A 27,269-nucleotide genomic window follows, 5' to 3' on the forward strand; every position below is an offset into this window, starting at 1 on the left:
CATTTCATTCAAAAACACTGACATTTCTAAGTGACCCCAAACTTTTGAACCGAAGTGTACTTTAACCTATGGAAGATGGAATTGAAATTGCAGAACTAAAAGTTAAATGAGGACAGGCTACAACACCAAGAAAAAGTCTAAGTAATTTTAACCCTTACATGGTGACCAGACCAGGCACGCGCTTGCACCATGTTACATGCTGACTACATGCTGACTACATGCTGCGCTATGTGCGAATTTACACATACATGTTGAGTTGAGTTTGAGTTTATTTTATTTTTACAGGGACAGTGCACATTAATCAACGTTTCAGTAAAAGTGCCTGTTTTAGCCAGCCGGCTAATTTTCAACCGCAGTCCCTGGGCAGGTTATTAAAAACAATATAAACAATCATTGAGTAGTGTGCACACACAGAGCAACATAGGACAAGCAAGACATAGCATACAGACTGAGCAACATAGGACAAGCAAGACATAGCATACAGACAGAGCAACATAGGACAAGCAAGACATAGCATACAGACAGAGCAACATAGGACAAGCAAGACGTAGCATACAGACAGAGCAACATAGGACAAGCAAGACGTAGCATACAGACAGAGCAACATAGAACAAAAAGCAGCAAGACAAAATTTGGAAAAGCAACAAAGTGTTTCCACACCTCACAAGCTACAGACAACATAGAAAGCGGCAATACACAGCTAGGGATTATGATTACAAATCTGATTGACCTTTCTTTAGCCATGTATTCATACATTTTGTGAAAGTGTGATAGGTGGTGCAGTTATGTGTGTCTGATGGCAGTGTATTCCAGACATGGGAAGCTCTCATTTACTAAAGGTGCTTTTCCTTAAGGGAACTATACAGTCACCTCTCATGGCAGACCTTGTGGATCTGCTGCCATATGTTTGGGTTTTCTGTTTAACAAAAATACTGAGTGGAGGGGGAGCCAGGCCATTTAGGATCTTGAATACAAGACATGCGTCGGTGTATTGCACAAGATTTTCCCAACTCGGGAGCTCATGTTTTCTGAGGATGTAACAGTGATGATGGCTATTGGGCTTCCTATCAAGCACTTTGAGAGCCTGTTTGTAGACAGACTGAATAAGTTTTAATGTTGTACAGCAAGCTTGGGCCCAACTAGTCATGCAGTATGTTTATTGGGGGAGTATCATAGATTTGAAGTACAGTTTTGCTACCTCTGTAGTCAAACAATTTCGTATAAATCGGAAATTAGCTAGGTTGAATTTGGTTATCTGAATGACCTTTTTCACATGCTTTTTAAAAGAGAGGTTGGAATCAAGTATTGTTTACAGACAGATTATTTCACTCATAATTCACTGTATCACAATTCCAGTGGGTCAGAAGTTTACATACACTAAGTTGACTGTGCCTTTAAACAGCTTGGAAAATTCCAGAAAATTATGTCATGGCTTTAGAAGCTTCTGATAAGCTAATTGACATCAATTAGTTGATATTATAATTGATATTTTGAAGCAACATCTCAAGACATCAGTCAGGAAGTTAAAGCATACTTCGAAAGTTATGGCAAAATGGCTTAAGGACAACAAAGTCAAGGTATTAGAGTGGCCATCACAAAGCCCTGATCTCAATCCTATAGAAAATTGTGGGCAGACTTGAAAAAGTGTGTGCAGCAAGGAGGCCTACAAACCTGACTCAGTTACACCAGCTCTGTCAGGAGGAATGGGCCAACATTCACCCAACTTATTGTGGGAAGCTTGTGGAAGGCTACCTGAAACGTTTGACCAAAGTTAAACAATTTAAAGGCATTGCTACCAAATACTAATTGAGTGTATGTAAACTTCTGACCCACTGGGAATGTGATGAAAGAAATAAAAGTTGAAATAAATAATTCTCTCTACAATTATTATGACATTTCACACTCTTAAAATAAAGTGGTGATCCTAACTGACCTAAAACAGGGAATTCTTACTAGGATTAAATGTCAGGAATTGTGAAAAACTGAGTTTAAATGTATTTGGCTAAGGTGTATGTAAACTTCTGACTTCAACTGTATGTGCTTTTAATACAATAGGTAGGATAATGCATACAAAGCAGAAAAACGACCGTTTCCAATACTGCCCTACGAAGCAAAAAGACAGTAACTGCTCATTTGGTCTAAAATTAGTTAATATAATTTTTTCTACATTAAATACATGGTTAATCATGTGGACAAGTATCCTGCCTCTATTGTATTGTGTTCTGGAGAAAATGTGGGTTATGTTAGCAGTAATTGCATAAAGTTACTCTAAAACCAAGGTAAACATAAGCAATTTTTTTCAGTTCCACGCTATGAGCATTTACTGCCCTTTTTACTTGGTAGGGCAGAATAATCTGCAGGACAACAAAAATATTTTCATCCCAAATTTGTCTGTCTGACCGCCCACTTCCAACCGCAACATGAAAAATGCTGACTACACTGCAGTGATCTCTGTCGGGACCCGCAGCCCTCTACCTGGGGTTGTTCGGCATGCAAAATGACTTGCAGATCAATGACTGTCAACACAGTTACATGCAGTTCGACACTCAAAGAGAGGACAAATCAGTTGTCAAAAAATAAGAGGTATTTTCAAAAGGTAAAAAAAAAATACAATATGAGCCCCCCAAAAAACGTGAACCGGCTATTCGTAACATTTAAATCGATTTTCTGACCAATGCATGCTACATTTGGATCGTTTTGGTGTCCGCAGAATTATGTACTTGTATCTTAAACATTTGAATCAAGGACCAAAGTGTTTTTTTTAACATCCCTAATAAATGGCTCCTAGCTTCCATTGCAGAGGCTACTTTCTGTCCCTAACCCTAACCCTGAAACGAAATAATATCAAAACAAAATAGAAATGTTTTTATAAAACATAACTGAATAAAAACCAGTAAAGTGGATCTAAAAAAAACATTTGGGACAGCGTCACAGAGAGGTGAATGGTAGGTGTAAAATGAATTGGTGAAATTCTTACAGGTTGACATAAAACCTTCTGTCAGGCTGTTTGTATCCACAAGGCCTCAGGTTTACTAGCCTGGCTGATGTGACTCACCTGTTACACAGTGAGGGAGAGTTGTGACACAGTGGTCTGGACAGGAATTTGTTTGTTGGTGCAATATTCACGCAAAAATTATCTTGAGCTTTGATTGGTTCTCTCAAATGTGAATTTTTCCTGGGGCGATTTGAAAATCCAACAGTCGTTTTGAAAGGGGGCAGTGCTCTGGGGCTGTCCATGTGGGTGTTTAAGTGAGAAAGACACAGAGGAGAACCAATCAGTAAAAAAGCACGGCATCGTACCGACAAAATCAAAACAGCCTTTCCAGACTCTGAAGTCCGCAGGACTTCGAGTTTGGTGTCAGCCAGACAACAGGTTTGCCACCAGTGATGAGGAACCTTTGAAAGCTCCTTCAAATCCCGACAACTTGCCTACCCGACCCAATCCACCTTCTCCAGGCCATCTCTGGAGACCTTCTCCCATTCTTCACTTCTCCTCATCAACTCATCCCTGACAACTGGCTGCGCTCGCCTCCTCAAGGAACCAACACTCTACCCCTCTGACGTAAAAAAACAACGGACTAGAAACTCTTTTTTTATTTTCTTTCCAAAACACTTGAGCATGCGGTCTCTCTCGTTATCTCACTCAGCATAATTTTCTTGACTCTAACCCGTCAAGCTTCAAGGCGGCTCACTAAACTGAGACCGCTCTACACTATTTCACAGAGGCTCTCCGCTCTGCCAAAGCTGACTCTGTCCTCTGTTCTCATCCTCCTAGATCTATCCTCTGCCTTCGACACCGTGAACCATCAGATCCTCCTCTCCGCCCTCTCAGGGTTGGGCGGATCAGGCTCTGCACACTCCTGGATTGCATCCTACCTGGCAGGTTGCTTCTACCAGGTGACGTGGAGAGAATCTGTGTCTGCACCCTGTGCGCTCACAACTGGTGTACCTTGGCATGACCCCAGACAAAACCCTGTCATTCTCTGCAAACATCAAAGCAGTGACCCGCTCCTGTAGGTTCATGCTCTACAACATCCTGGCCATCCCACCCTTACGGGAGGGACGCTTCTTCTCAGCCCAGTCAAAGCTCTTCTCTGTCCTGGCACCCCAAAGGTGGAACAAGCTTCGCCCTAGAGTCAGGACAGTGGAGTCCCTGCCCATCTTTCGAAAACGCCTGAAACCCTACCTCATTGAAGAGTATGTTAAATAACCCTCACAGCGCCCCCTGGTTTAAAAGTAGTACATAGAAGCAATAGGGTGCCGTTTGGGACGCAGACACTGTAAAATTGCATTACACTGCACAGTTCCAGAAATAACATTCCTTAGCATGCAACATTACCCTTCCAATTCATTAAGGCCTGAGCTGTGATAACAAACAAAGAGCTATAGACGCCAACACAGGGGTTCCACCTCACCGGGGTTCCACCTCACTGGGCCTCAAAGGACTCCAGTTACACATACAACACACAGACAGAGGAGGACAGATAGCCTTGGACAATGGGCTATTTGAAGAGGAGGTGGAGGAAGATTGAGGTTGTGGAGGGGAGGGGGAGAGGTGGAGGAGGATGAGTTGGAAGAAGAGATGGAGGAAGAGGTAGAGGAGAGGGAGGGGGAATGGAGGGAGAAGGCGTAAACAAGGTGAAAAGGAGGTTAGAGGACGGGTGTCTACCGGGACTTGTTGGTGAGAAGTTCAGCGTCATAGTACCACTCCACAGTGGGCTCTGGGACAGCGGTGAACTGACAGTGGAAGACAGCCTCCTCATTCTTCAGGACAACCTGGTCCATTGGAGTCACTACTGGCCGGGGGAAACTCTTATCTGAGAGAAAGAGACAGAGAGATAGACACATCACTACATCTGTGGGCATCAGTCCATAAAAACACAACACATGCACACGCATGCCGCACAGATGCACATGCAAAACACCCACACTCACACATGCAAAACACCCACACACACACACACTCACATACACTCACATACACACATTTCATACCAGGTTTTACTCAACGTTGCTAACAGCAGTGTGAGGTAGGCAGGGGCCTTCAGGAGGTTCAGGATGTCAACACCTCTTGGCCCCAGGGAGACGTAATGAGGGCAGTAAGCACATTCCATAACTAGGCTCACGGCAAAACCATGACAGGGCACCCCCCCCCCTACATCCCAAGAACCACACAGGACATTCTCCCCTATCTTCTCTACCCTATACCAATAGGTCCTTTGATAAATTAAATTAATCTTGTAATTGTTAGAAAGATTCCAGAATGTCTTCTTTGATTAGTTGATGGTCACACTGTAATTAAAGGCAGGCCCAGATTCTAAACTCTGTTTTTACCATCAGGCCCTAATGGTCTTACGTCAGTTAGCACAACATTCGTTTAGGGACTGCGGATCGTGTTGCAAGACAACGGGGCCTAACAGGGCATCCTCTCTCCCCTCCTCCACCACCAGAACTTGTCTGCCTGCCAAACACACCCACTCTCCAGGCCCTGTTTCGGGCTGCAGCTGGCTTGGCGTGCCCAGTGAGGTGTCAGAGTCACAGGGTTTACCTCTAAACACCTAGCCACAGCTTAGGTCAGAAAGTGCAGACTGCAGCGCTTTAAATATGATTTTGGACATTCGTGTCTAATGCCCCTAATCCAGGTCTAATGGATAAGGCTCTTCAGATTTCACAGCCATAAAGAGATGTGGGTGCCAGAAACCCCATTAGGGTGTTCAAAACAGAGAAAAGCTGAACGCTAACTGGGCAGAACAGGACACACCTGGGGCAGACCTTGATTCAAATACTATTTGAAATGTTTGCTTAAGCCTGCCTTAAGAGTGCCAGGTGGACGGGGTTTGGGCATTTGGGAATTTTGTTATTGGTGTAACGAGTTTCGTCTTCATACGAAGGAGAGTCGGACCAAAATGCAGCGTGTGGTTTACGATCCATGTTTATTAATAATACGAAACACGAATCTCCAATACAATACTACAAAACAAAACGTAACGAACGTAACGAAAACCTAAACAGCCTATCTGGTGAAAAAACACATAGACAGGAACAATCACCCACAAAACACAAAGTGAAACCCAGGCTACCTAAATATGGTTCCCAATCAGAGACAATGACGAACACCTGCCTCTGACTGAGAACCATATCAGGCTGAACATAGAAATAGACAAACAAGACATGAAACATAGAATACCCACTCAGATCACACCCTGACCAATCAAAACATAGAAAATACAAAGTAAACTATGGTCAGGGCGTGACAGTACCCCCCCCCCAAGGTGCGGACTCCGGCCGCAAAACCTGAACCTATAGGGGAGGGTCTGGGTGGGCATCTGTCCGCGGTGGCGGCTCTGGCGCTGGACGTGGACCCCACTCCATGACAGTTTTAATCCCCCTCCTAAACGTCCCTAAATAGGTTACCCACCACAATGATAACATGGGACAGAGGGACAGCTCGGGACAGAGGTAACTCGGGACAGATAGGTAGCTCAGCACTGAGAGGAAGCTCAGCACTGAGAAGAAGCTCAGCACTGAGAGGAAGCCCAGGCAGGTAGTAGAAACTACCAGAACCTGGCTGGCTGGCGGTTTCAGCAGATCCTGGTCGACTAGCAGATCTGGGAGAATCTGGTCGACTGGCGGATCTGGGAGAATCTGGTCGACTGGCGGATCTGGGAGAATCTGGTCGACTGGCGGATCTGGGAGAATCTGGTCGACTGGCGGATCTGGGAGAATCTGGTCGACTGGCGGATCTGGGAGAATCTGGTCGACTGGCGGATCTGGGAGAATCTGGTCGACTGGCAGATCTGAGAGAGTCTGGACGACTGGCAGATCTGAGAGAGTCTGGACGACTGGCAGATCTGGAAGAGTCTGGACGACTGGCAGATCTGGAAGAGTCTGGTCGACTGGCAGATCTGGAAGAGTCTGGTCGACTGGCAGATCTGGAAGAGTCTGGTCGACTGGCAGATCTGGAAGAGTCTGGTCGACTGGCAGCTCTGTCTGCTCCATGCTGACTGGCTGCTCCATGCTGACTGGCAGCTCTGGCTGCTCCATGCTGACTGGCTGCTCCATGCTGACTGGCAGCTCTGGCTGCTCCATGCTGACTGGCTGCTCTGGCTGCTCCATGCTGACTGGCTGCTCTGGCTGCTCCATGCTGACTGGCCGCTCCATGCTGACTGGCTGCTCCATGCTGACTGGCGGCCCTGGCTGCTCCATGCTGACTGGCGGCCCTGGCTGCTCCATGCTGACTGGCGGCCCTGGCTGCTCCATGCTGACTGGCGGCCCTGGCTGCTCCATGCTAACTGGCAGCTCTGGCGGCTCCTTGCAGACTGGCAGCTCTGGCGGCTCCTTGCAGACAGGCAGCTCTGGCGGCATCCTGCAGACAGGCAGCTCCTTGCAGACTGGCAGCTCCATGCAGACTGGCAGCTCTATGCAGACTGGCAGCTCCATGCAGACTGGCAGCTCTATGCAGACTGGCAGCTCCTTGCAGACTGGCAGCTCCTTGCAGACTGGCAGCTCCTTGCAGACTGGCAGCTCCATGCAGACTGGCAGCTCTATGCAGACTGGCAGCTCTATGCAGACTGGCAGTTCTGAACAGGCGGGAGACTCCGGCAGCGCTGTAGAGATGGAAGGCTCTAACAGCGCTAAACAGGCGGGAGACTCCGACAGCGCTGGAAAGGAGGAAGGCTCTGGCAGCGCTGGACAGGCGAGGCGCACTGTAGGCCTGATGCGTGGTGCTGGCACTGGTGGTACTGGGCCGAGGACACGCACAGGAAGCCTGGTGCGGGGAGCTGCTACCGGAGGGCTGGGGTGTGGAGGTGGTACTGGAAAAACCGGACCGTGCAGGCGCACTGGAGCTCTTGAGCACCGAGCCTGCCCAACCTTACCTGGTTGAATGCTCACGGTCGCCCTGCCAGTGCGGCGAGGTGGAATAGCCCGCACTGGGCTATGCAGGCGAACCGGAGACACCGAGCGCAAGGCTGGTGCCATGTAAGCCGGCCCAAGGAGACGCACTGGGGACCAGCTGCGTAGAGCCGGCTTCATGGCATTAGGCTCGACGCTCAATCTAGCCCGGCCGACACGCGGAGCTGGAATATACCGCACCGGGCTATGCACCCGCACTGGAGACACCGTGCGCACCACTGCATAACACGGTGCCTGTCCGGTCTCTCTAGCCCCCCGGTAAGCACAGGGAGTCTGCTCAGGTCTCCTACCTGGCATAGCCATACTCCCTGTTAGCCCCCCCCCAATAAATTTTTGGGGCTGCCTCTCAGGCTTCCATCCGCTACGTCGTGCTGCCTCCTCGTATCTGCGCCTCTCAGCTTTCGCCGCCTCCAGTTCTTCTTTGGGGCGGCGATATTCTCCTGGCTGAGCCCAGGGTCCTCTTCCTTCTAATTCGTCCTCCCATGTCCATACCTCCTCTTTGGGCTGCTCCTGTTGCCTCTTCTCCTGCTGCACCTTTGGGCGGCTACACTCCCCTGGTTTAGCCCAGGGTCCTCTCCCGTCGAGGATTTCCTCCCATGTCCAGAAATCCTTATTGCGCTTCTCCTCGCGCTGCTCCTGCCTGTTGACACGCTGCTTGGTCCGTTGGTGGTGGGTGATTCTGTAACGAGTTTCGTCTTCATACGAAGGAGAGTCGGACCAAAATGCAGCGTGTGGTTTACGATCCATGTTTATTAATAATACGAAACACGAATCTCCAATACAATACTACAAAACAAAACGTAACGAACGTAACGAAAACCTAAACAGCCTATCTGGTGAAAAAACACATAGACAGGAACAATCACCCACAAAACACAAAGTGAAACCCAGGCTACCTAAATATGGTTCCCAATCAGAGACAATGACGAACACCTGCCTCTGACTGAGAACCATATCAGGCTGAACATAGAAATAGACAAACAAGACATGAAACATAGAATACCCACTCAGATCACACCCTGACCAATCAAAACATAGAAAATACAAAGTAAACTATGGTCAGGGCGTGACAATTGGTTACACAACAAGCAAGCTCAGTCCAGCGTTGGACGTGATTTCAAACATTATTTGAACCCTAGGTTTGAACTTGTGCCACCCACAATGTGAGCAGGCCATACTGTACTTAGGAACCTGTCCAAAGCTGTCTGTCAACTATTCACTCATACTGAAGGACTATGGGAGTGCACTGTGCAGCGGGTGGAAACTCAACAATTATCTTTTTATTTATTTATTTCTTCTCTCCATCCAAGTGCTAATCTGATGTGCGTGCGGTGTGGTGTGTCTATGCGTGCATGCGTGTGTGTAAGCAGAGCAGGTGGCTAATCGGAGTGGAGATCAGGTTCCTCCCATAGATGTGCTCCTGACTGAGTACTCTATTTTGTGTGGTGATGTACTCCGGGGCACATTTCCACACACACATACTGTGTAATGAGCAAAAATGTATACAGAAACCAGGACAAAAATACAGGGACTCGCACTGTGAAATTGTGCTTATTGAAATAGAACAGAATCACCAAAAATTGAACATACCAGTTAAATGGAATTTCGGGGAATAAACTGAGGAAGCTAATGTTTACATGTACAGTACCTTTACAATAAGTGGATTTGTGATTTATAGTGCGTGTGAGAGAGTGGCTGTGGCTACTTACATAACTTACATAACGGTAGGCCCTGTAGTAATCACATTACAGGCTCTCTCTTCACACTAACGGTCCACAGCTACACATTCACTGCAGAACAAATCTCATAGTGCCGCCAGGCCTCTAACAGGCCTATCAGGTGACGAAACACACCATGACAGGTGTGAAAATATTTATGAAAAGTGGAAAATATGCTAACACGCCATAACCTTTATTTGGTTTTATTAACGTCACACTGTTGCCTGGCTCAACAGAGCAGCAGGCACAGTGTGTGTGTGTGTGTGTGTGTGTGTGTGTGTGTGTGTGTGTGTGTGTGTGTGTGTGTTCTTTGAAGACCATGCTGCAAAGGTAGGAACGAGAAAATGCAACTCAGTAATGGGGCCAAATTGCCAGGGGGCCCAAGTGTGTGCGATGTCAACAAAGAGAACAGGATTATGAAGCAGCATTTACTGAGAAGCAGAGCCCCCACACGCACATATACTAAAACACACACACAGGATAAACGTGCACAGACAAAAAAGATGCATGCATGCACGCACACACACACACACACACACACACACTCCCCCACCCACACATACCTATGATGTTGAGGGTGAAATTGGCGTTGCTGCACACATGGCCGGCTGCATTCTTGGCACAGCAGTAGTACAGGCCGTTGTCGTCGGGGCTGGCACTCTTGAAGGTGAGGGTGCGCTCTTTGTTGTTGATTTGATGGGTCTTCTCTGTCAACCTCATCCCATCCCGAAACCACTGGCACGTAGGCCTGAGGGGGAAGGAGAATAGAGGAGGCAGTTCAGGGGAGAGTAAAAATCCGTATTTGATATTACAATACACATACTGTAATATGCAGTTGAAGTCGGAAGTTTACATACACCTTAGCCAAGTACATTTAAACTCAGTTTTTCACATTTCCTGAAATTTAATCCTAATAGAAATCCCCTGTCTTAGGTCAGTTAAGATCACCACTTTATTTTAAGAATGTGAAATGTCAGAATAATAGTAGAGAGAATGATTATTTCAGCTTTTATTTATTTCATCACATTCCCAGTGGGTCAGACGTTTACATACACTCAATTAGTATTTGGTAGCATTGCCTTTTGTAGGCCTCCTTGCTCACACACACGCCTTTTCAGTTCTGCCCACACATTTTCTGTAGGATTGAGGTCAGGGCTTTGTGATGGCCACTCTTTGTTGTCCTTGAGCCATTTGCCACAACTTTGGAAGTATGCTTGGGGTCATTACCATTTGGAAGACCCATTTGTGACCAAGCGTTAACTTCCTGACTGATGCCTTGAGATGTGTTTTAATATATCTACATCATTTTCCATCCTCATGATGCCATCTATTTTGTGAAGTGCACCAGACCCTCCTGCAGCAAAGCACCCCCACAACATGATTCTGCCACCCCCGTGCTTCATGGTTGGTGGAGTGCTGCAGAGATGGATGTCCTTCTGGAAGGTTCTCCCATCTCTACAGAGGTACTCTAGAGATCTGTCAGAGTGATCATCATGTTCTTGGTCACCTCCTGGACCAAGGCCCTTCTCCCCCGATTGCTCAGTTTGGTCGGGCAGCCAGCTCTAGGAAGAGTCGTGGTAGTTCAAAACTTCTTCCATTTAAGAATGATGGAGGCCACTGTGTTCTTGGGGACCTACAATGCTGCAGAAATATTTTGGTACCCTTCCCCAGATCTGTGCCTCAATATAATCCTGTCTCGGAGCTCTACGGACAATTCCTTAGACCTCATGGCTTGGTTTTTGCTCTGACATGCACTGTCAACTGTGGGACCTTATATAGACAGGTGTGTGCCTTTTCAAATCATGTCCAATCAATTTAATTTACCACAGATGGACTCCAATCAAGTTGTAGAAACATCTCAAGGATGATCAATGGAAACAGGATGCACCAGAGCTCAATTTCAAGTCTCATAACAAAAGGTCAAAATAGTTATGTAAATAAAGTATCTGTTTTCTATTTTTTATAATTTGCTAAAATTTCTAAGAACCTGTTTTCGCTTTGTCATTATGGGTTATTGTTTGTAGATTTCTGAGGATTTTTTAAAATGTAATACATTTTAGAATTAAGGCTGTAACGTAACAAAATGTGGAAAAAGTCAAGGGGTCTGAATACTTTCCGAAGCACTGTACATGCACCCCTTGAATTCTGAATTCAAGGTAAAGGAAGAGAGGTGGAGGGGCTCACCGTGGGTGTCCGTCAATGTGGCACCGCAATGTCACTGGTGCAGAGCTCTCGATCTCTGCCTCCGTGGTTGGCTCCTTCAGGGTCACACCCCCACTTTCCAACCCTGTTAAAGGGGGAGGGGGAGGGAGAGAGAGAGAATGACAGAGAGAGAGAAAGTGCGCATGACAGAGTTTGAGAGAGAGAGAGAGAGAGAGAGAGAGAGAGAGAGAGAGAGAGAGAGAGAATTCAGTTCAGAAACAGTTTGCGTGTTGCAGCGAGGAGAGAGCAGAATAGAGGGAGAAAGAGCAGAGAGAGAAGAGGGAGAGAGGATGAGAGGGACAGGATGAAAATTTAGATAAGTGGTATTCTTATGCTGCGTCACTTCTCATGAAACACACTGTAACACAGTATCCAGGCTAACTGTGATGTTAATGGTAGCAGCCACACTGAGAAAAGTTCCTTTCCAGTTTTGACCCAATTCCAATGTATAAGGAAAATTCAACAAAAATAGCACATATCTGTCATTATATCAGATTAATCCACCATACTGGCATGTATCTATGATGTATGATAAAATGAGACTGGCAGATTATAGTGAAGCATGGCTAAACTTCCCTCACAGCTCTTTTTTTATTTAACCTTCATCTAACCAGGGGAGTCAGTAGAGATTGACAGCATGAAGCAGCATGAATCTCCCTCACGGATCCATTCCAACTGAAGTGTAACCAATTGATTTTCATAATGATAGCGCTTCTTAGTCTTTGATTCACCCCTGCTGTGTTGTGTGACAGCCTGCTTCCCAATGGGAACAGGGTTCTGGTCAAAAGTAGTGCACTATATAGGGAATATAGGATTCCATTTGGGATGCAACCTCTATATTGGCACTAACTGAGCGTGTAGACTACGCTCATTCATATAATGGTATATACAGTAATACGTGCCTTCATATTTGTCATGCTTAAATGTATGCATTTGACGTAATGAGGGCACATCCATTTAGCCAGTGTGTGTGTGTGTGTGTGTGTGTGTGTGTGTGTGTGTGTGTGTGTGTGTGTGTGTGTGTGTTAGTAGCAAGGCTCAAGTCAAGCCCACCTGAGAATACAGCACAGTTCAGCTTTCATTTGGCTGTGTTGGCAAAATGGATAAGATTTGTCAACTATTTGTAAATTCACAGACTGCTTTCAAAATAGAAACGTACAATATTCATACCACTACTTGAGCAAAACACATTTTATCTTGGACTTTACTATCAAGAGAAGTGTGAAACGATGTCTCAAAAGGATGGGGGTATCGTCAGAAATCGTAGACAGGGAACTAAAAAGGTTTTGACCCATGTGCTTATCAAAGTTAATTAACCAAACGGGGGAATAAACGCACTGACAAGGCAACGAGATGAAAAGAAAGAAGAGAAAACGATATACCTACAGTAAGTGTTCCCCTTTGTTGGATAGAAAATGTTTGATCATGATTAGATGTTTTGTAAACCTGGGATCATCAACTAGATTCAGCCGCGGGCCAATTCTTTCTAGAGTGGATCGCCGGGGGGGCTGGAACATAATTACAAATCACTTGTAGACCGCAATTTGACCCCAAGAATCACAAACAGATATAAGATTTGATCAAAACATAATAATTTCAAACCGTGCTTACAGTTGAAGTCGGAGGTTTACATACACCTTAGCCAAATACATTTAAACTCAGTTTTTCACAATTCCCGACATTTAATCCTGATGTCTTGAGATGTTGCTTCAATATATCCACATCATTTCCACGCATGATGCCATCTATGTTGTGAAGTGCACCCTCCTGCAGCAAAGCACCCCCACAACATGATGCTGCCACCCCCGTGCTTCATGGTTGGGATGGTGTTCTTTGGCTTGCAAGCCTCCCCATTTTTCCTCCAAACATAACGATGGTCATTATGGCCAAACAGTTCTATTTTTGTTTCATCAGACCAGAGTACGATCTTTGTCCCCATGTGCAGCTGCAAACTGTAGTCTGTTTTTTTCATGGCGGTTTTGCTGAGCGGCCTTTCAGGTTATGTCGATATAGGACTTGTTTAACTGTGGATATAGATACTTTTGTACCTGTTTCCTCCAGCATCTTCACAAGGTCCTTTGCTGTTGTTCTGGGATTGATTTGCACTTTTCACACCAAAGTACGTTAATCTCTAGGAGACAGAACGCGTCTCCTTCCTGAGCGGTATGATCGCTGTGTGGTCCCATGGTGTTTATACTTGCGTACTATTGTTTGTACAGATGAACGTGGTACCTTCAGACGTTTGTAAATTGCTCCCAAGGATAAACTAGACTTGTGGAGGTCTACAAAACATTTTCTGAGGTCTTGGCTGATTTCTTTTGATTTTCCCATGATGTCAAGCAAAGAGGCACTGAGTTTGATGGTAGGCCTTGAAATACATCCACAGGTACACCTTCAATTGACTCAAATTATGTAAATTAGCCTATCAGAAGCTTCTAAAGCTTCTAAAGGCACAGTCAACTTAGCGTATGTAAACTTCTGACCCACTGGAATTGTGAAATAATCTGTCTGTAAACAATTGTTGGAAAAATTACTTGTGTAAGTAAGTAGATGTCCTAACAGACTTGCCAAAACTATAGTGTGTGAACAAGAAATTTGTGGAGTGGTTGAAAAACGAGTTTTCATGACTCCAACCTAAATGTATCTAAACTTCCGACTTCAACTGCACATCTACCTGGTTTTTCTATGCATCAGCGGGACCAAACAGCAGGCTCAAGGGGGAGGTGTGTGTGTCTTTGTTAACAACAGCTGGTGCGCAATCACTCAGAGTATGGAAGTCTTGAGGTTCTGCTTGCCTGAGTTAGAATACTTCATTATAACCTGCAGACCATACTATGTACTAAAATAGTTATTCTATTTTTCGTAGCTGTCTATTTACTACCCCAAACTGATACTGACACTAGGACCGCACTCAAAGAGCTGTATAGGGCCAAAAGCAAATAAGAAAACATATGCAGAGGTGCAAGGTGGCGCTCCTAGTGGCAGGGGATTTTAATGCAGGGAAACTGAAATCCATTTTACGTAATTCCTACCAGCAATTCACCTGTGAAACAAACTAGAGATGACAAAACTCTATATCACCTTTACTACACACACAGAAAAACATACAAAGCTCTCCCTCATCCTCCATTTGGCAAATCTGACCATAACTAGGGCTAGGCAGAATACTGCCCCCTTTGGAGGAATTGCGTGCCCATAGTAAACTGAAAGAAAATCTGTCAAAAATTGCTAATATATGCATATAATAATAATTATTGGATAGAAAACACTCTAAAGCTTCTAAACCCGTTGGAATTATGTCTGTAAGTATAGCAGAACTCACAGGGCAGGCATTCTTCCAAACTAGTTTTGTGGTCATGAAAGTTGGGGCAACTTTGACATGATCGCCCCCACCCTTCCCAACCAGCTATGGATCTGGGGACACTTTCTATGTCTTCCACTAGATGTCCTCATTCAGTAGAGCGTTTAATCGTTCAAATCCCGCGAGAATTGGCCCTATGGGAGTGAATTGAGTGAGTGCCATGAGAAAATACCTGTGCGTTAGGGCGCGAATTGGTCCCAGCCATTCCTTTGTTCCAGCACTCCGGAGGAGAACTAACAATGACCGGTTGAATTGAAAATTGTTTTGTATGTTTAGAACATCCTAAAGCTTGATTCTGCACGTAGTTTGACCTGTTTAGTCGACATATAATATGTAATTTTGAAGTTTTGATGCGCAACTTTTCCGGACCAGAGGACATTTTGGGTGCATTTCAGCTGATATTGTTAGCAGATGCTAATACAAAGACACAAGACTTGAAACCAAACAATGTTTTGGGTAAGTATGAACCCTTCCAGTACATTCTGAACGAAGACCATCAAAGGTAAGGGAATATTTATGCTGAAATTGTGTGTTTCTGTTGACTCCAACATAGCGGAGAAATATTGCTTATATCTGAGCGCCGTCTCAGAATATTGAATAGTGAGCGATTTCTGTAACGTTAAAAAGAAATGTAACAAAGCGATTACATTAAGAAGCAGTGTATCTTTCTAACTATATGTAGAACATGTATATTTAGTCAAAGTTTATGATGTCTATTTACGTTATCTTGCGGAGCTACCTATATTTTCTGCGGACATTTTTGAGTATTTTCTGAACATGAATTCAATGTAAATGGACATTTATGGATATAAATGGCATATTATTGAGAAAAAAAAATAATGTACTGTGTAACATGTCCTATTACTGTCATCTGATGAAGATTTTCAAAAGGTTAGTGAATGATTTATTTTTTAATCCTGCTTTTATAATTTTATATTTTCTGGGACAAAATGGCTGCCTCTTGTCTTCGTTTCGGTGGTGGTCTAATATAAATATGTGGTGTGTTTTCGCCGTAAAATATTTAACAAATCTGACATGCTGGGTAGATGAACAAGGTGTTTATCTTTCATTTGAGGTATTGGACTTGTTAATGTGTGGAGGTTAAATATTTCTAAGAATATTTTTGCGTTCCATGCGCCACGTTCCAGCTGAACGTGGGAGGGGTCGTTCCCAAAAGGGAACCCTAACCCGTCATCAGGCTAACCTCCGAAATCCTGCTGACAAGCAAAAACTCAAACAGGAAGTACCAGCTCAGGTGAATTGGATGATAAACTACAAAACTGATTCGCTAGCACAGACTGGAATATGTTACGGGATTCATCCGATGGCATTGAGGAGTTTACCACATCATCCACCAGCTTCATTAATAAGTGCATTGACGACGTTGTCTCCACAGTGACCGTCCGTACATATCCCAACCAGAAGCCATGGATTACAGGCAACATCCTCACTGAGCTAGTGTGATGTCCCTCCCACTCTGTCTGCCGAATTCTCTCTCTTTGCTCTTGTTTTCCTTAATAGGATGTCGGTGGGTGGAGCCGGGAGGGTCGTCAGAGAAATGGGACACACCTGGGCTCGGGTGGCATTTATGTGGATGTTTTGTTTGTTTGCGTTGGCACCTTTCAACACTACTCACACTACTGATTACAAACACAATTGTTAATTGTATTTACTTTACTTCAGTTAATAAATATATTTTGTTATTCTTTATCTCCATGTTGTCTCCCATTTGTTCTGAACTTCGAGCCGGTTTGTGACAGCTAGCCTAAAGCTGCCACTTTCAAGGAGCAGGACACTAATCCGGACACTTATAAGAAATCCCGCTACGACCTCCAACGAACCATCAAAGTGTCAATCCAGGACTAAGATCTAAATTCTACTACGCCGGCTCTGACACTCATCGGATGTGGCAGGGCTTGCAAACTATCACGGATTACAAAGGAAAACCCAGCCGCGAGCTGTCAAGTGACGCGAGCCTACCAGACGAGCTAAATGACTTCCATGCTTGCTTTCGACTCAGGCAACACTGAAACATCATGAGAGCACCAGCTGTTCCGGACGACTGTGTGATCACACTCTCCGTAGCCGATGTGAGTAAGACCTTTTAAACAGGTTAACATTCACAAGGCCACAGGGCCAGACGGATTACCAGGACACGTACTCAGAGCATGCACTGACCAGCTGGCAAGTGTCTTCACTGACATTTTCATCCTCTCCCTGACCCAGTCTGTAATACCAACTGTTGACATGAAAAGCTTTGAAAGGCTGGTCATGTCTCACATCAACACCATCATTCAAGACACCCCAGTTCTATTCCAATTCGCATACCATCCCAATAGAGCCACCGATGATGCAATCTCTATTGCACTCCACTGCCCTCTCCCACCTGGACAAGAGGAACACCTATGTGAGAATGCTGTTCATTGACCACAGCTCAGCAGCGTTCAACACCATAGTGCCCTCCAAGTTCATCACTAAGCTAAGGACCCTGCCATCCAGGACCTCTATACCTGGCAGTGTCAGACGAAGGCCCTAAAAATTGTGATACTGATACTCTCTGATACTGCAAGGCAAGCGGTTCTAAATCGTTAGTTAAATAGTTAACCAAAAAGCTACCTGGACTATCTGCATTGACCCTTTTTGCAATCACTTTTTTTGACTCATCACATACGCTGCTACTGTTTATTATCTATCCTGTTGTCTAGTTACTTTATTCCTTGTATATGTACATGTCTATCCCAATTACCTCTTACCTCTGCATATCGATTTGGTACGGGTACCCTGTGTGTATAGCCAAGTTATCGTTACTCATTGTGTATTTATTATAACTTGTATTATTATTATTTTCTATTATGTCTCTATTTTCTGTCTCTCTGCATTGTTGCGAAGGGCCCGTAAGTAAGCATTTCACTGAAGGTCTACTACACCTGTTGTTTTTGAAGCATTTGATTGAATTAGCTAACCGTGACAGAGCGTGCCCTAGTGCTACATCGTCTGTGTGTGTCTTTGTGTGTGTGTGTGTGTGTTTGCAGTATGTCTGATGATGGACTTAGGGATGCTGATTGGCTATGGCTTTCAGTCAAGTCCTCTACTGTTATGAGTGGGTGAGATGGGGCTCTCACTATGACCTGGGGCCAGACACACACAGACCTGTCATTAGGGGGTGCTGAGAAGGAGGGATGAGGCAAACCTTCCAACCAAGAGGAAACAGTGAGTCACAAAGGGAGAGAGGAGAGGAGAAAGTAACAACACCACACAGTCCACAAATACTCATCCATATGGCTGCCATGCCTTGTCAGTCTGCTTGGTAATATGACAGCCACCTTCCCTCTACAAAATACATCCGTTACTACAGACAGATATTATCTGACTTTTAAACTCTATTGACAATGAATGCTCAACCAAGACAGGAACCAGGGCAATGAAAAGGGGGGGAAAGAGGAGAAACCTGGCAACCACAACCCATTAGGAGCAACAAGGCTTTATAAAAGCTAGGAGGCAGGCAGAACGCCAGGTCTGCATCGCTAGTGTTAATAACAGAGATGAATGCTAGGACATTGTTAGGACAGAGGCTTAGGGTTATTCACGCCTCGGCGCACCAAGGGACCAATATGTGTGTGTATGTATGGGTTACACTCAATGTGATGATTTGTTGCCATGGTGAATGGTTTCCCTGATGCAGTCAACCCACAGTAACCTGAGTTACGGGTGGATTTGGTCAGAAAAATAGACATAACTGGCTACTGTATTATGGTAAAATGAAAAACATTTCAGATGGGTATGGACATGATGAATACAGACTCTCCTGCAACTATTCCCCAAGTCGTTGTTGCAAAAGATAATATGAACAGTTTCTTTCCAAAACACTATATATCCCTTTTCAGAAATGTTGGTAAATATGTTTTTATTGTTTAAAGAACTTATGAAAGAGATTGCCTACTGGGCACACACTGGTTGAATCAACACATTTTCCACGTCATTTCAATGAAATGATGTTGAACCAACCTGGAATAAACATTTAACTGACGTCTGTGCCCAGTGGGTGTTGTGTTTTTTCACCATCTAATCATCACATCGGGTTGTTCAATGACAGACATGTATTTGTTTGAAATCTGTCACTTGATGGTTTCATTTCAGAGAGACAAATAATTATTGCTAAACGCTATATATCCGCTTCACTCTCAGAGAAATAAGTAGTACTGCTAGGTTTTACACAGTCAAATGTAACAAATAACTACATAAAATAACTGCATAAGTGATACATTTGTGACATCGACACAAAAAAAACATTGTTTAAAAAAAATCTAACTAGTAATATGAGATCTATATGTAAAACATTTACATTTGACATTTAGTCATTTAGCAGAGGCTCTTATCCAGAGGGACTTACAGTACATCTTAAGATAGCTAGGTGAGACAACAACATATCACAGTAAAATATACAGTGTATGAATATTCCATTCCAGCTAAACAATAGATGTATAGCTTTTTGCAACAAAAAAAAAACATTTCGATGCACACCTAAAATATCTGAATTAAAAATCTGAGAACAGCAATATTTTTAAAACACACACACAATGAAGGTACCCTTAAGCAATAATATGTGGTGAAAAAACACAAATGTGAAAAATGTGTGGATATGGCATTATGGAAATAAGCTCTTCATATGTTCTTCTTAGTCAACTTACCTGGTAAAATAAGGGTTAAAAAAAGAAGGATACACGTACAGCTTTCTAAACATGAGACGTGAAATTACACGAAACAATACAATGTCTTAAAACATACTGTAGGCTATGTATCCATACAATACTATGTGCTTTACCCATCTCTAATCTTCTATTGTCGCCAAACATAGCTTGGTGCTGTGGAGCCAGTGCTCTCTGTTGGGGGAGGTGTCCATACTCTTCTGATGTGAGTGACAGAAAGTAGACAAGTGAATCGATGGCAAGTTAAAAACAACCCAGAGCGTTGCTGTCTGGCACACATGCACGCACACACACACACACACACACACATTAATGCTGTCTCTCTGCTCAGTGCCAGTCTAGCAGTGTGGGTCTGACAGACACTGGAAGACTGGAGATCGAAGGGCTCACACTGACTGAGCTGCTCTAACGGGGCCTCATTTATAAACCGTGCTTAAGTACAAAATATACCACCAAAACATGCGTGCCCCAGTTTCCATGCAAAAGTTCAATTCCTCACCTTTTCTGTGATGGTTTCATACTCAAGAGGTAGCCAATAGGCCAGCAACAAGGAAACCATTCGTCCCATCTCTCGTTTAATTGGATCCACTTCAAAGTAGTAAACAGATAAGCTAGTTGAAATATTTTGCTCTATGTAATCTGATCCAAAGCACAGTTTATTAACGTGGAACAGACGGTTGGTTGTATGCTACTTCTGTATTCTTATTACGTCTGAATACTTTCACTTCAAATTCCTCGAGTAGACAATATTGCACTTATACACATACAGTGGCAATAAAAAGTATGTGAACCCTTTGGAATTACCTGGATTTCTGTATAAATTGGTCATCAAATTGGATCACGATAGTCACAATAGACACATTTAAAAAAAGTCACGATAGACAAATATAGTGTGCTTAAAATAATTAGACAAATTATTGTATTTTTCTTGTCTATATTGTCCATCATTTAAACATTTACAGTACAGTGTAGGTTGGAAAAAGTATGTGAACCCCTAGGCTAACGAGTTCTCCAAAAGCAAATTGGAGTCAGGAGTCAGCTAACCTGGAGTCCAATCAATGAGACGAGATTGGAGATGTTGGTAAGAGCTGCATTGCCCTATAAAAAACACTCACAAAATTAGTTTGCTAGTCGCAAGAAGCATTGCCTGATGTGAATCATGCCTCGAACAAAAGAGATCTCATAAGACCTAAGACAAAGAATTGTTGACTTGCATAAAGCTGGAAAGGGTAACAAAAGTATCTCTAAAAGCCTTGATGTTTGTGCTACTGAGGGGCGCAGTGGTCTAAGGCACTGCATCTCAGTGTAAGAGGCATCACTACAGTCCCTGGTTCGAATCCAGGCTGTATCTCATCCAGCCGTGTTTGGGAGTCCCATAGGGCGGCACGCAGTTGGCCCGGCGTCGTCTGGGTTTGGCCGGGGTAGGCCGTCATTGTAAATAAGAATTTGTTCTTAACTGACTTGCCTAGTTAAATAAATAAAAATAATTAAATGTTCCTCAGTCCACGGTAAGACAATTTGTCTATAAATGGAGAAAGTTAAGCAATGTTGCTACTCTCCCTAGGAGTGGCCGTCCTGCAAAGACGACTGCAAGAGCACAGCGCATTATGCTCAATGAGGTTAAGAAGAATCCTAGAGTTTCAGCTAAAGACTTCCAGAAATCTCTGGAACATGCTAACATCTCTGTTGACGAGTCTACGATACGTAAAACACTAAACAAGAATGGACACCACGGAAGAAGCCACTGCTGTCCAAAAAAAACACGTCTGATGTTTGCAAAAGTGCACCTGGATGTTCCACAGCGCTACTGGAAAAAAAACTGTGGACAGACAGTTGAGTTGTTTGGAATCAACACACAACACTATGTGGGGAGAAAAAAAGGCACAGCACAGCACACCAACATCAAAACCTCATCCCAACTGTACAGCATGGTGAAGGGAGCATCATGGTTCGGGGCTGCTTCGTGGCTGAATGGAAGCAAGTCCACGCCGCAATGTTCCAAAATACACTACGGTTCAAAGGTTTGGGGTCACTTAGAAATGTCCTTGTTTTTGAAAGAAAAGCATATTTTTTGTCCATTAAAATAACATCAAATTGTTCAGAAATACAGTGTAGACATTGTTAATGACTACTGCAGCTGGAAACGGCAGATTCTTTATGGAATATCTACATAGGCGTACAGAGGCCTATGATCAGCAACCATCACTCCTGTGTTCCAATGGCACGTTAGCTAATCCAAATGTAGCATTTTAAAAGTCTAATTGATCATTAGAAAACCCTTTTGCAATGCGAGAAATTGCTAAGAAACTGAAGATCTCGTACAACGCTGTGTTACTTCTCCCTTCACAGAACAGCGCAAACTGGCTCTAACCAAACTGACTCTAACCTACTTATGGCAACCACCGTAAGTAGAAAATGTTTCAGAATTTGCGGGCAGTGCAGCAAAGATTCGAGAAAAAGTCAATGCAAAACATTGTTGTCTTTAAACACTTTGTGTATGTAAGACAACCTAGACCTACAGCAAATATCACTGCAAAAGATTAACATTCTGCCATCAGCTCCAAAGACATTTGATCAAGTTCGCTATTGCCTCGTCCTAATTCGAATACTTCCTAATTGTACAGCAAATAAGGGTAGTTTTAATGTTTGTTCACGCGCGCACAGTTTCAGGGCGGGTGTGATTTTTAACGGGAAACATGCGTATGTATGGAGTGCACCAAGTTTATAAATCTCAATATTTTTGTATGTGTGCAGTCTTTTCAGAAATGGCACAAGCAAATATTTAGTGTGAAATTTACGCTACGGTTATAAATGAGGCCCCTGGGCCATATCACATACAGGCAGGCACTGTCTGGATCATTACACCTATACACATGGGGGACTTATTTTGACAGCCAACCACAGGAAATAAAAGAGCTTGAGGTGTAGGGGGTCCTGGGAGACTCTGTAATTCTGCTATCAAACACCACAGATGCTGCTCTCCCAGGTAGCTCTGAGATGCTGTGGTGCATTGTGGGGAAAATAAAACATGGAATTCTATTAGGGAGATAGTCCGAATGTGACGGTGAGGAGTGTGTGTGTGTGTGTGTGTGTGTGTGCGCACGGGCACATTTGGATGTGTGCAGATGCATGCACATACACCGAAGGTGTTTAAAAATCAAAATTTTCAGATTACCCATCTTTCCACATCCCACTGTAATTCCACATCTCGGTACAGTAATCAATCAAGTTCAACCCTACAAACCCTAGGACTAACAAACAAGCTGACAATAGGCTTCCTGTCGCCTCCATTCTTTACCAGTGAGATCAAGTGTTGGCCGGCTTGGATACAAAGGCCTGTTCCAGGGCGCGTTCTCAGGGCATGCACAGATCACCTGGCATTTTCACTGTAAATTTCATCCTTTCTTTGTCCCAGTCTGTAATCCCCACATGTCTTGAGATGAATACAATACTTCCTGTTCCCAATAACTCTCAGGCTTCACGCAACAATTATTTACGCCCTGTAGCACGCACATCTGTAATCATGAAGTGCTTTGAAAGGCTAGTTATGGTACACATCAACTCCATCATTCCAGACACCCTAGCCTTTTAGGGATAGGGGGCAGCATTTTCACTTTGGATGAATTGCGTGCCCATAGTGAACTGCCTTCTACTCTGTCCCAGATGCTAATATATGCATATTATTATTACTATTGGATTGAAAACACTCTGAAGTTTCTAAAACTGTTTGAATTATGTCTGTGAGTATAACAGAACTCATAGGGCAGGCAAACTTCCAAACAGGAAGTGGAAATTCTGGGGCTGGTTGATTTTCAACTCATCGCCTATTGAAATCCAAATAAGATATAGGCGATGAGTTGAAAATCAACCAGCCCCAGAATTTCCACTTCTGTTTGGAAGTTTGCCTGCCCTATGAGTTGAGTCTGAACATGGCGCCAATGTAAACCGAGATTTGTGGATATAAATATGCATATTATCGAACAAAACATAAATGTATCGTGTAACATGATGTCATATGAGTGTCATCTGAAGAAGATTATCAAAGGTTAGTGATTAATTTTATCTCTAATTCTGCTTTCGCTACTCTATCTTTGGCTGGGAAAAATGTCTGTGTTTTTGGGGATTTGGTGGTGATCTAACATAAATATACAGTATGTTGTGTTTTCGCCGTAAAATAGTTTTAAATTCGGACACGATGGGTAGATGAACAAGATGTTTATCTTTCATTTGCTGTATTGGACTTGTTAATGTGTGAAAGTTAAATATTTCAAAAAATATTTTTGAATTTCCCGCACTGCCTTTTCAGTGGAATGTTGGGGGGAGGTTCCGTTAGCGGAACCTGTTTGGAAGTATGTTTGGGGTCATTATCCATTTGGAAGACCCATTTGTGACCAAGCTTTAACTGATGTCTGAGATGTTACTTCAATATATCCACATAATTTTCCTCCCTCATGATGCCATCCAATTTGTGAAGTGCACCAGGCCCTCCTGCAGCAAAGCACCCCCACAACATGATGCTGCCACAGCCCCGTGCTTCACGGTTTGGATGGTGTTCTTCGGCTTGCCCCTTTGTCCTCCAAACATAACAATGGTCATTATGGCCAAACAGCTTGATAGGCAGCTAGCTAGCAGCTAGGCTAACTGCTACGCCAAATAGCTCTTCAGAACTGGCCTTGGTTGGAAAGATCACTGGAGAGAGACTAGCAGTCCCAGCAATTGAGGCCATCTGCGTCATGAGATACAAACTAAAAAGTTAGCTAAATACTGAAGAAACTTTCCAATACACTTTCAAAACAACAAACTTTTCAAAACAACAAAACCGAACTCTCCCTCGTTCTATGTTCAACAGGAAGTGACTATGGGTGATGGACTGTCTGTTTCTCCTTTTTGTGATTCATTCATCCTGCCTGTGAATTGGATTGCTGGAGATCTTCCATATTGGAGTAATTAGCAGCACCGCCCTCGATCACATTGCGCTACAGAAGGTGGTATGGACAGCCCAGTACATCACTGAGGCCAAGCACCCTGCCATCCAGGACCTCTATATCAGGCGGTGTGAAAGGAAGGACCGGAAATTTGCTAAAGACTCCAACCACCTAAGCCATAGACTGTTCTTTCTGCTTCCGCACAGCAGGCGGTACCGTTGCATCAAGTCTGACACCAACAGGCTCCTGAAAGCTTCTATCCCCAGCCATAGACTGCTAAATAGCTAACAGAATGGCTACACGGAGTTGAGCTGAGTTGACCCTTGTATTTTAATTTTTGCTCTGTCTCTATGCACTCTAACACACACATAACATGCACACACATTTATACTGACTCTAAACACACACACACACACACACACACACACACACACACACACACACACACACACACACACACACACACACACACACACACACACACACACACACACACACACACACACACTCACATACAATCATAATTTATGCTGCTGCTACTCTGTTTATCCTGATGCCTAGTCACCTTAACCCTATAAATATCCACCTCTATCGCTCCAGTATCCCTGCACAATGAAAATATTTGACCGAACGGCTCAAATCGTCTTATGTAGCTAAATTTTAAATTGTGTTTTTTTTACATTGAATAAAAGTAGATAACTATAAAATGGTATATCATACACTGCATTTTTGAGGAACAATGGGAAAGTAATTCTGCTTAGAAAGTTGATAAACTTGTAAACTCACTTTTGAGAAAATGGCCTTTAAATGTTTTGGTACCTAGTGAAGAGCTCCTCTTTGTCTACAACCATTCAGCATCGTTCACACCCTCTTAAGCTTTAGCCCCACCCATCTCGTTTTGCTCTCTGAGCGTTCAGAGCGCACACGTTTACCTCCATTTACCTCTGGATAACATGAAAACAGCCTAACCAGCTCTGCTGGCACCAATTTCATTATGCTTTTTTGTTGACGTTTACTGACACTGGCCATATTCAACGGGAGTTGTGCGTTTATAAATTCATCAGTTATTCTGCGCTCTGGCATACTCAGACTGAATTTACGAACACACCCGAAATGGTTACTTGTGTAGTGGAGTCTTTTATTAAGACATGTAGCTAGCTAGCTAGCTAGGTAAACAACAAACCTAGCTAGGTAAACAACGATCATACACATCACGTAACTTTAGCTAGCAGGCCAGCCAGCTAACATTAGCTAGTTAAACAACAATGAACATAGTGCCAAATCATGTCGTTAGTACACTGCATGAATCTGCTGGGAGCTGGACAGGCGGGAGCACCTGTAGGGAGGAGACGGAGAGACAGCCTGGTGCGGGGGGATGCCACCGGGGGCCTGGTGCGTGGAGGAGGCACCGGATAGACCGGACCGTGGAGGCGCACTGGAGGTCTCGAGCACCAAGCCTGCACATCCCTACCTGGCTGGATACTCTCTGAGGTGGAACAGACCGCACTGGGCTGTGCTGGCGAACCGGGGATACCGTGCGCAGGGCTGGTGCCATGTACCCCGGCCCAAGGAGACGCACTGGAGACCAGATGCGCTGAGCCGGCTTCATGGCACCTGGCTCGATGCCCACTCTTGCCCGGCCGATACGAGGCGCTGCTATTTAAAAGTACCGGACTATGCCTGCGCACCGGGGAGACCGTGCGCCTCACGGCATAACACGGTGCCTGCCCGGTCCACCTCTCTCCACGGTAAGCACGGGGAGTTGGCTCAGGTCTCCTACCTGACTTAGCCACACTCCCCGTGTGCCACCCCCAAGAAATGTTTGGGGCTGCTTCTCGTTTCTGTTGCGCTGCTGTGCCAACTCCTCAAAATGCCGCCGCTCTGCTTTGGCTGCCTCCAGCTCTTCCCTGGGGCGGCGATATTCCCCAGCCTGTGCCCAGGGTCCCTTGCCGTCCAGAATCGCCTCCCATGTCCAGGAGTCCGGAGATCGCTGCTGCCCGATACCACGCTGCTTGGTCCTTGGTTGGTGGGTGATTCTGTAACGGCTTTCTTCTTCCTCTTCTGAGGAGGAGTAGTAGGAAAGATCGGAGGACCAAAATGCAGCGTGGTATGTATCCATAATGTAATTTAATGAGAGTGAATACAGAATACAAAAACAAAATGTGTATACAGAATACAAAAACAAAATGAAAACCGAAACAGTCCCGAATGGTGCAAACACTGAAACGGAAAATAATCACCCACACCACACAGGTGGGAAAAGGTTACCTAAGTATGATTCTCAATCAGAGACAACTAACGACACCTGCCTCTGATTGAGAACCATACCAGGCCAAACACAAAACACCACATAGAAAAAGGAACATAGACTACCCACCCAACTCACGCCCTGACCATATTAAAACAAAGACATAACAAAATAACTAAGGTCAGAACGTGACAT

At 44.3% G+C, this 27,269-nt stretch overlaps 1 protein-coding gene across 1 annotated transcript in view; it reads right to left on the reverse strand.

Moving 5' to 3' along the window:
* The window catches only part of LOC139409150 (protein tyrosine kinase 7b), a 206,400-nt gene that overhangs the window by 58,504 nt on the left and 120,627 nt on the right, over nucleotides 1-27,269 (reverse strand). Inside the window, exons 3-5 of the mRNA XM_071153919.1 lie at nucleotides 11,817-11,919; nucleotides 10,196-10,380; nucleotides 4,670-4,817 (exon numbers count right to left, since the gene is read on the reverse strand). Coding sequence (XP_071010020.1) covers nucleotides 4,670-4,817; nucleotides 10,196-10,380; nucleotides 11,817-11,919 — 436 coding nt within the window. The remainder of the gene's footprint in view (nucleotides 1-4,669; nucleotides 4,818-10,195; nucleotides 10,381-11,816; nucleotides 11,920-27,269) is intronic.

The sequence above is a fragment of the Oncorhynchus clarkii genome, chromosome 1, assembly GCF_045791955.1.
Source record: "Oncorhynchus clarkii lewisi isolate Uvic-CL-2024 chromosome 1, UVic_Ocla_1.0, whole genome shotgun sequence".
NCBI lineage: Eukaryota > Metazoa > Chordata > Actinopteri > Salmoniformes > Salmonidae > Oncorhynchus > Oncorhynchus clarkii.